At 34.0% G+C, this 10,505-nt stretch overlaps 1 protein-coding gene across 5 annotated transcripts in view; it reads right to left on the bottom strand.

Moving 5' to 3' along the window:
• SGOL1 (shugoshin-like 1 (S. pombe)) overlaps positions 1 to 10,505 on the bottom strand; it is a 39,182-nt gene that overhangs the window by 3,364 nt on the left and 25,313 nt on the right. For 2 of the 5 annotated variants that reach the window (XM_012663782.1, XM_012663791.1), the window contains 4 exons: positions 9,205 to 9,263; positions 7,149 to 7,967; positions 4,316 to 4,502; positions 3,773 to 4,097 (listed from right to left, as the gene is read on the bottom strand). In XM_012663782.1, the coding sequence (XP_012519236.1) occupies positions 3,983 to 4,097; positions 4,316 to 4,502; positions 7,149 to 7,967; positions 9,205 to 9,263 (1,180 nt within the window). In that variant the 3' untranslated portion in view covers positions 3,773 to 3,982. Of the gene's footprint in view, positions 1 to 3,772; positions 4,098 to 4,315; positions 4,503 to 7,148; positions 7,968 to 9,204; positions 9,264 to 10,505 lie in introns of those variants that run through there. The other 3 variants (XM_012663773.1, XM_012663800.1, XM_012663807.1) reach the window with 3 other exon arrangements.

Here is a 10,505-nt window from a genome sequence, read left to right as displayed (position 1 = left end):
ACTTATAATCATTAAGAAACTATGACAAATTTTCCCATAGAAGTACAGAAGGATAAGATAGGTTTAGTGGCAAATTCTACCAAAATATCAATAGGTATAAATTTGTTTCCATAGAGCAAAAAGAAAAGATTGTGAACTAATTTTATGAGGCTAGTATAGCTTTGATACCATAAATACAAGGTGTATATGGGAAATGATACAGGCAAATTTTACTTATGATCATATATATAAAAAATCCTAAACAAAATATTAGCAAATTCTACCTGTGTAATAAAAAAATTATGACTTAAAAGAAAACACAGGAAAAAGTATCAAGACATTGGATTTGGTGATGATTTCTTAGATATGGTATTGATAACACAGGCAAAAGAAAAATACATAAATTGGATTCAATCAAAATTCAGACCTTTTGTGCATCAAAGGACACTATCAATACAGTAAAAAGGCAACCCAGAGAATGAGAGAGAATGTTTGGAAATCATAAATCCAGTATATATATATGAAGAATTAAGGCCCACCAAGAAAAAAACACACAACTCACTTAAAAAATGGTAATTGGACTTGAATAGACATTTCTTCAAAAAAGATATACAAACCCAAATGTCCTCTGATGGATAAAGAAAATGTATATACGTACAATGAAATATTATTCAGCCTTAAAAAGGAATAAAATTCTGATACATGATATGACCTGTATGAACCGTGGAGATATTATGCTAAGTGAAATAAACCAGACACAAAAAGACAAATATTATATGATTCCATTTCTGTGAGGTACCTGGAATAGTCAAATTCATAGAGATATGGTGTAGAATAATGATTACCAGGGACTGGGGGGATAGCGTTTCAGTTTAGGATGATGAAAGCTCTGGAAATGGATAGTGGTAAGACTTGTACAACATTGTTGAATATACTTAATACTACTGAAATCAAAATGATAAATTTTATATTTACTCCCCTCACAACCCTGCACTCCCAAATAGTGACTATACAGTACCCTGTATAAAGCTAGACAAATAAACCAATGGAAAGAAGCTTGGTACATGACAAAGAGGGAAAGAGTCACCAGTGGGGAAAGGAGTGATTAATCAATGAATTGTGCTGGGACAACTGGTTAACCTCATGGGAAAAAATAAAATCAGATCCCTAGTCCCCCAAATAAATGCCATACGGTTTAAAGACCTTAAAATGAAAAGCAAAACTGTACAAATTTTAGACAAAACCTTAAGGAAAAGAGTGGTAAAGCACACTAATATTTAAAACTTCTAAATATCAAAAGGCATTATAAACAAGGTTAAAAGAAGGGCAGAAGTTGAGGAAAGATATTTATAAACCATATGAATAAAAAATAGTATATAGAATATATAAAAAACTTATACTTTTATAAAGAAAAAGACATTCTAGAAGAAAAGTAGTCAAAAGACATAATAAGTGATTCATAGAGGAAGAAATGAGAATGACCAATAAAAACCCAAATTCTCACAAGTAATTGAATTAGTGAGACAATCTCATAGTAATTAAAACAAAGAGAGAAACCATTTCACACTCATTGGCTAGGCCAATTTTAATGTCTAATAACACTAAGTGAGGAACTCTGTGTGGTGATCCTAGAACTTATAAATTGCTGTTAGGAAAGTGATATCCTTCCTTATAACAGAAGAATTGGTGCAACCACTGTAGAGAGCAACTTACAAACCCATAGTAAAGTCAGAGTTGAATGTACTCTGCAACTGAGCAACTCCACTTCTAGGTGTCAACTCCACAGAAGCTTAAGCATATGTGTACAAGGATGCAGAATATTCAATGCAGTACTAATTTATAAATAATAAAAAAGTGGAAACAAACTGTCTCTCAAAAGAAAAACTGATTAAGTTTGGTTTATTTACATAATAAAAATACTGTACAATGAAAATAATCTATGTGTGCTAACGTGGATAAATCTCAAAAACAATGTCAAGTTAAAAGTCAGTTATAAAAGGGTATGTACAATGTGATAACATTCATATAAAACGTTAAGATACAAAACAATACTTAGTCTACAAATAAGCAATACTAAACAGTCTATGGATATAAAACAATACTTAACAGTCTACAGCAAGAATATAGAAACACTAAAAGTACAAAAACTTTAACATCGATATTAGTTAGGATAATGGTTGACTCTGGGGATGAAAGGAAGATGAGAATCAAAGTTAGATCAGAAAATATCAGAACAGAATGATCTTTAAAGCAAAAGTAGAGGCAGTCAATGGCTAGAGCAGGAGTTGGCAAGCATTTTTGGTAAAGGGCCAGAAAGTGATTATTTTAGGTTTTAAAGGCCAAGAGGCAAAATCAAGTATATTATTTAGGTTCATTATTGGGGTTCGAACTTAGTGTTTCCTATCATCAAAATTGATTCCAAGTGTTTGACTTTTTCCAACTATTTAAAAATGCAAAAACCATTCTTAGCTTGCAGACCATCCAAAAACAGGCAGTATGCTGGATTTGGCCCATAGGTTATCGTCTAATTGAACTTTCTGTGATGATGGAAATGTTCTACATTTCCCCAGTTGTCCAATATGGTAACCACTAGTCACATGTGTCTACTGAGCAATTGAAATGTAGCTAGTGGGACTGAGAAATTGAATTTTTAATTGCATGTACTCTTAGTCACTGTAGAGTTTCCATGAATTTACAGAATAGGCACAAGGGGAATGGCAAAGAAACAAACTGAAAAAGTGAGACTGTGGTAGGAGAGTAGGATGTATGAATCAATGATTTAGAGATAGAAAAATTTGGGGTGATGAAAAGGATTTTGGGTGTGACTGATAGGGAACGTAGAAAGATGCGCAGATGCAGTCAAGAAAATTTGAGATCAGGATTGGAAGAGTCACTCAATAAAATCAGAATGTGTTGATCACAAACTGGGAGACTGCACAATGAAAAGCTGGAAGAGAGGTGTTAGGTTTAGAGTATGATCGGGAAGATGAGAGTTTCATGGCAATGACTATAGAGAACGGGAGGGGAGAGGAAATGTCCAAGGATAAAATAGTGAAGGCTAGAAAGTAAGACAACCAGACAGATATTCTATCTTTGATATTTAAAGAACAGAAGGAGAACATAATTGCTATGTTATACAAATTTTATTGCTCTTTAAAAATGGATAATCTACAGTGTTTTAAAATTTAAAGAGGTATATATAAGTATAGATGTCAAATTTTCTAAACTGAACTAATTCCCTCTCATGGTGGATCAAAAATACAGAAAAGCCCTTAGTATTCACACATTTAATATTTGAGATTTTTAACTAAATAAGGAGCTATCTCAAAAGACTGTGACATTTGTGATTTTACTGAGGCAGCACTTTGAACAACATACTGTTAGAGCTTGGAGTTCAGAACTAGTCACTTACCTAGTCCCTGAGCCTAAACAATCATTAATTTCTCTAATCATGATCCCATACACATTTCACCTATTAATAAAAAATTAAATACACAGTTGTATAAGGGATTCACAAACAACTTAGGGTATAACCTACTGTGAATGTCAAGGATTTATTTCACTCAAATACTATATAAAGAGTTTCAAAAGATTCTTAGCCTGTCTTAGAAAAATCATTCACTCTAGTATCCCCCACTTAAGGGAAAAATAAAGATGCCAGAAACTTATAATTAAAATACCTTAATTTGAATAATCATTAATTTCCAAAATGTTGGTGTAATATACATTTTGACTAAAATTAAGGAGTTTTGGAAGCATAAGAAATCTAAACGATTATAGTGCTTAAGTCCAGTTATTTATAGTCAAAAGAAAAAATAAATTTATTAAAGCTTGAAGATAAAACATCACATTTGAAGTAAAGTCTTGAAGAAATGATTTAGGGTCCTATCAAGAGAATATTCTATGGCGATAGTTCGACCCACTTGTGTACTGTCTTACATATTCTCTCTTTGAGCAATACAAAAGGGTATAGGATGAATTTAAACAGTATCCAACAAAAGCTTCATCGTATTTGTTTCACATTTTTTTTAGAATGACGTTTGGAATCCTTTTTTTGCTTAAAAATAGGAGAATTCAAGAAACATAAATCTGTGAAAGGGTCTCCTCTTCTCAGTTTCCTATAAGGGTAAAAAGAGATCTTAGGCATAATTATAAGCATCCCAATATTAACTTATTCTTTGGTATAAAGTTATAGCAAAATATGACAATTTTAATGTTTCTACTTCAGTTTATTAAATTTTTGTTTCAAATATGCCTCATTCTTAAACAAAGCTCTATAACATTATTCCCCCAACATGCATCATTAAAAATGTGTTCTCACAAATCAAATACTTACGAAGCAAGTGTGGGCTCCTTATAGTTCACGCTGGCTGTGCACCTACGCTTAGGCAGAGATGCTGCTGGGCTTTCTTTATTCTTTTTTGGAGAAAGAGAAAGTCTCCTGATTTTAACTGCAGGATAGGGAACATTGGTGATATCCTTCAGGCTAAAATGAGGTGACTGGTGAGTTTCAGGTGGTGTACCTACAAAAACAACTTTTACTCAATATGGCTCCAAAAGAAAACAAGACAAAGTCACAGGAACTAAAATTATACTCAATTACATATCTTAAATGTACACAAAATCCAACTTTTTGTAATATAGATTTTTTTTTTTTTTTTTGTGTTGCCCGGGCTAGAGTGCCGTGGCGTCAGCCTCGCTCACAGCAACCTCAAACTCCTGGGCTCAAGCAATCCTACTGCGTCATCCTCCTGAGTAGCTGGGACTACAGGCATGAGCCACCATGCCCAGCTAATTTTTTCCATATATTTTTAGTTGTCCAGCTAATTTCTTTCTATTTTTTTAGTAGAGAAGGGGTCTCACTCTTGCTCAGGCCCATCTCGAACTCCTCAGCTCAAGCAATCCTCCTGCCTTGCCTTCCAGAGTGCTAGGATTACAAGTGTGAGCCACCACGCCCAGCCTAATACAGATTTTTTTTTAACTTTTTTGTTTTCTTCTCTTCCTCTCAAACCAAACAATGTTGAAATAATTAACTACAGTGGATGTGAACAACTGATAGAACACTTAACTAAAAGTTAAAATTCTTCTAGGATAGCATGGGCATAAAAAGTTATTTTAAACTATTGAATTTCATTTTAGTCATACCTTGCTATTTAGAACCATCATGGCTTCTTTATCTCTTTCAATACCTAAGTTTATCATTAAGTAGCTTCCTATAGTTTTGTTTTGTTTTGTTTTGTTTTTAAGAGACAGTCTCACAGTGTTGCCCAGGCTCGGGTGCAGTGGCTCAATCACAGTTTGCTACCACCTCAAACTCCTGGGCGCAAGTGACACTCCTGCCCCAGCCTCTCAAGTAACTGGGACTGCAGGTGGGTGCCACCATGCCTGGCTAATTTTTAATTTTTTTGTAGAGACAAGGTCTCACTATGCTGGCCAGGCTAGTCTCTAACTCCTGGGCTCAAGTGATCCTCCCACCTCAGCCTCCCAAAGTGCTGGGATTACAGGCTCAAGCCACCACAGCCAACTCCCTCTAGTCTTATAAAGCCACTTAAACTCCTTCTATTAAATAAATAAGAATCATCTAAATCATAGCCTCTGTGTAAACCAGGAGAAAAGGGGTTCCATCTAGTAAAGCTAGTGTGTTAAAAAGTTACCTAGCATTTTTCCTGTCAGAAACACCCAAGTTATTCTACTTTGGTGGTGCATCCGTATTGGGAAGCAGGTGCCCAGAACACAGCAAGGACACTGCAATACAAATAGTCCCTTCAAATAGCTTTAAAAAGCATATTGTATCCCCCCAAAACCTAAATTGTAACTGTGAAATGATTTTCTATGAAGCAGGCATATGCTCTAGGGTCATCTGGGTTCAAAACAGTATTTTTGTTGCCACATAAATATATTATACCATATTAATTATTCCAACTTTCAGTTTGAGAAATATGTATAAGCAACAGTATCAGATCAGTTGCTATATTGCAGAATAATGCTTCTTGAACTTTAATATGTATGAATCCACAGAGGAACTTGTTAAAGAGATGCAGATCCTGACTCAAAGGTAGGGGGTACAGCCTGAGATTCTGCATTTCCAAGTTTCCAGGTGACGCTGATGCTGGTAGTCTGGGGAACAAACTCAGAGTAATACTACTTTAGAGTGTATATATTTTTTCTTGTAAAAATTTATTATGGACATTTTCAAACGTACATAAAGATGGTGACAACAGTATAATGAACTCTGAGTTACCCAGCTTCAATAATTATCAACATTTTGCCAATCTTGTTTGATTTATTCTACCATCATTATAGCATATTTTTTAAAAAGATATTTGCAGGCTACCACCACCTAACTGGTGAAGTTGGAAAGTCCCTTCAATTGTTTAGCCTTTAGTTTCCTTATAAACAAAATAAGCATGATAACACACACCTATACTTCATAGTACTGTTCTGAGGATCAAATAAAATGACAACAGTATTTTGAGAATGATACAACCTGACCACATACATTAGTTTTACCATACTAACTAAAATTCCAAGGTGAAAATAAATCTCTGTGGGCAGCTGTAGGCTGTATTAGAAACATTTGTACCAAGCCTACTCTTGATCTCATAAAAGCAAGATTTCCTGAGCCACAGTTTTTAGATGTCTAAATGCTTTACAAAAGAATACTAAACCCATCAATTGAGGAAAACCTTTTTTGGTCTCATTAGGCTACCTTCACCAACTAGAAAATTATTTTAAATCATAATTCCTGTCAAATTAAATATAAAGCAAAGCCATTAAAATGACAAGTCACTGGATTCAAGTTTGATTTCATTTTCAAGGGGACATTTCAGGTGAGTGTATAAAAGATATTTTAATTCGACCTAACTCCACAAAAAAGTCCCCCTTAGGGGAATCTCATTTACTGAAAATAAAAATACTGTCTCCATAAAAAGTGATGTTTGTTGTTAAAGAGGATTTAAATTAGCATGAAGTAGGTCAGAGCAACACAACTGTGATTTCCACCCCCAGTCTCCCACTATTTAATCACACCGTAACTTCCCCCAAAGAGGGACAGATGGTAAGTTTATAACCTCCCCCAGAGAAACAGATGGCAAGTATAGTATATAAGCATCAGGAGTGATCATTTATCATAAACATTAAAAATGCAGGCAAACAAGTAGATCACTTACTGGTAGGAGTTTTTGTTGGCTTAGAACCCTCCGTCTCTTCTTCATCTGTATATTTTAGTGCTCTTTTAGATCGAGGCCTGGTGACCGGTCTCTTATCTGAACCGCTGGCAAGATTTTCAATATTCTTGCAACTAGGCAAATAGAGGTCATCAGAATCATCTCCCGAGCTACTTGATTCAAAGATGCTTACTTCAGACTTGTTTTCCTCTCTATCAGAATCATTGCTCATTTGTTTTCGGAAAGGAGTGAGATGAACACCCTCTTCCAAATTAAAATTGTAAGCATCACTGGAACTGACAGATTCATTCAACTTTTTTTTGGAAATATTAATAGTTCTTTTATTTTTACTTTTGTTCTCTTTATATTTTGATATAGATTTTGATTTTCTCCTTCTGTTAGCTTTTCTTTTCTCTTCTCTTTTTCTTCGTTGTGCGGCTCTATGCTTATTTTTAGTTTGTTCAGATTTAGATTCTAAAATGACTTCTGTTGTTTTAGTAAACCTTCCTGGGTGAATCAGCATTGGTGATAAGTTAATGTGGTCCTTGTTCCATTGACAAACATTTTGTTCTATGTTCTCAGGTATGTGCATGTTTACTAGTGGGTCTACAAATCTAATTTTTTCCAATTCAAAAAACTGCTCTGCCAAATGACTGGTTTCAAAATCATCCAAGGTATCAAACTGACATGGACTGTTACAATGTTTCTTTAAACTGCCACGACGGAGAGATACAGTTCTAGGTAAGACATTATCAGTAGACTCAGCTTCACCTGAATCAGAATCAAATCCCAGTGTGTCTTGAGGAATAATGGATACTTGCTCTGAGAATTTAAAAAATAAATGAGAAAAAGTCTTAACTTTGTGGAAATTTGACTTTCAAGAATTTTGAAATTCAAAGTTAAAAATGGAATGACAGAAAAGGCATTTACTATAGTTTTCCTACATTTACAGTAAGTAAATAAAAATCTAGGGAATTTAATATTAACATCTATTTACTTGTCAGTGATCAACTAATGGCTTATATCTGACCTGTGAAAGAATCTCATGCAGGTCGAGTATCCCTAATTTGAATATCCAAAATCCAAATGCTTCAAAATCTAAAACTATAAGAGTGTAGACATGACGCTCCAAGCAAATGCTCATTGGAGCATTTTGAATTTCAGATTTTCTGATTAGGGATGCTGAAACTGGTATATGGCAAATACTCCAAAATTTGAAAAAACCTGCAACACTTCTAGTTCTAAGCATTTCCGATAAGGGATATTGAACCTGTATAATCTTAAAAAATATTCTAACATGGGGTTTTATGTGCTCTTGGCTTAAAGAAAAATGAATAGTCTATATCTATCATTGAGTACAGATTCAGAGGAGCAGAACCTCATATTCCAAAGTGGGACAAATACAGTGAGAAAGTGGAAGCTAAGTTGTTCTTTGAAAAATGAGTTAGATTTGATAATTGGAAAGTCTTTCAGGTAAGAAATATAATCTGTGTTTTTAGGAAAAGTGAGGATATTTGTCTGGTTTTGCTTATTCAAATGCTATCCCTTCTTCAAAGCTTAGTTCAAGTAGAGGGGATTGCTATTTGAGGATAGTGACATATCAATTTAATAGTAAAAAGGGCATGGCTTTGGAGTTCAGCTTTGAGTTTAAACCCTAGCTCTTATCATCTGGGCTATCTCATGTGAGATGTTTCACCTCTTTGAGTCTATATAAAATGGGCCTGACTGTACTTATATTCCCAGGTCGTTGTGAGGGTTATGTTATCTGAGATAATGTATGTAAAATGCCTAACACAGAGCTTGACACACAGTAGGGCTCAGTAAACTGCTGCCATAGTCATAGCCAAAGTTTTTAATTAAAGATTTGGCATAATGAATGGATATATTTTAAAACGCTATTATTCTGTGTAAAATAAACAGATTTGCTTTGAGCAGAATACAAGACAAGCAGATTTTAAAAGTTTTTTTAAAAACGGAATTAGAGAAATGTAACTATGTTACCTGTTATCAAGATCTTATCTTACCCTTAGTAATATTTTTACATTTTCACTTGAATTACCTTTTATTTGAAATGATTCTCTTTGTCTTGGAAGGTCAGTGTCTTCAAGAGGAACTTGCCTTAGAAAATACCAATGAAAAATGGAAATTTATTTAATAATTATCTAATAAAAAAATTTAATATTTTCCTAAATTATAGGTTTTTTTTTTTTTACTTTAGTATCATTTCATAATTCTATTCCAAATCAATACGTCTATTCTGTATCAAAGGAAACCAAAAAACACTTAATGTTGATTACATGGAGGTTGATTTATTGTGATTGACATTTAACTCCCACTGGAAGAACTAACATATCAAGTTGGATATGTTTTCCACCTGAAAACATGCCATGATCCAATTCATTTAACTAAAGAAATAGCTAATTAGAATTGACTTAAAAAATATTTTTTAAAAATACAGTTTGATTACTTAACTCTTTGGGAGCCTGTTTTATCATTAGCACAGCTGTGCTTTGTTGGTAATACATGCCTTTATGGTGGCTTAACACTACTGAACTCTTCTGAAATTGTTCAACATTGTTCACTTTCTTTAAAAATCTTGCTCTTTAAGAAACAAGAAATTTTCTTTATGTTCTAATACTATTACTGGCTGTTTCATTTTAATTGTAATTTTATTCCTTACTCTCCACAGAGAGTTTTCTACTTTAGACATCGAAAATTTAACAACAGATTTAGGTAATAGATATAGAGCTGTTGTAACTAACAACTACTTTAGAAATCTTATTAAAAAATCAATTATCTCCTCTTACTTTTTGCCCATAACATAAAAATTGTGTCATATCTCAAAGTTCAAAAGTTTAGAAACTACTAATGATTAAAAGTAATCCATGGAGATAGAAATAATATTAGCAGTTACTTCTGTAAGGAGAGAGGGATAGACTTAAAAGGGATATGGGGAACTGTCTGTGGCAGTAGATCTCACCCAAGGGCAATTACGCTCCCCAGGGGATATCTGGCAATATCTGAAGTCATTTTTGGGTCTCATGACTTGGGGAGAGGGATGTTACTGGCATTTAGTGGGCAGACGTAAAGGATACTACTAAACATCTACAATGCAGACAGCCTTCTACAACAAAGAATTATCTGGCCCACAATGTCATCAGTACCAAGACTGAGAAACCCTGGGCTAGACTGACGGCAATGCTCTCTATCTTAACTGAGGTTTTAGTTCCACAGATATATACATTAGTCGAGCTCATCAAACTGTGTAATTAGATCTGTGCATTTTACTGTATGTAATTAAATCTCAATAATTCATAAGCAAACAAATAAAGTACACTCAAGCCAAGAGAAGGGGAAGAG

Source organism: Propithecus coquereli, unplaced genomic scaffold (assembly GCF_000956105.1).
Source record: "Propithecus coquereli isolate 6110/MARCELLA unplaced genomic scaffold, Pcoq_1.0 Scaffold12, whole genome shotgun sequence".
In the NCBI taxonomy this organism is placed as follows: Eukaryota; Metazoa; Chordata; class Mammalia; order Primates; family Indriidae; genus Propithecus; species Propithecus coquereli.
The sequence above is the reverse complement of the archived record's forward strand: the minus strand, read 5'-3'. Positions and strand labels throughout refer to the sequence as shown.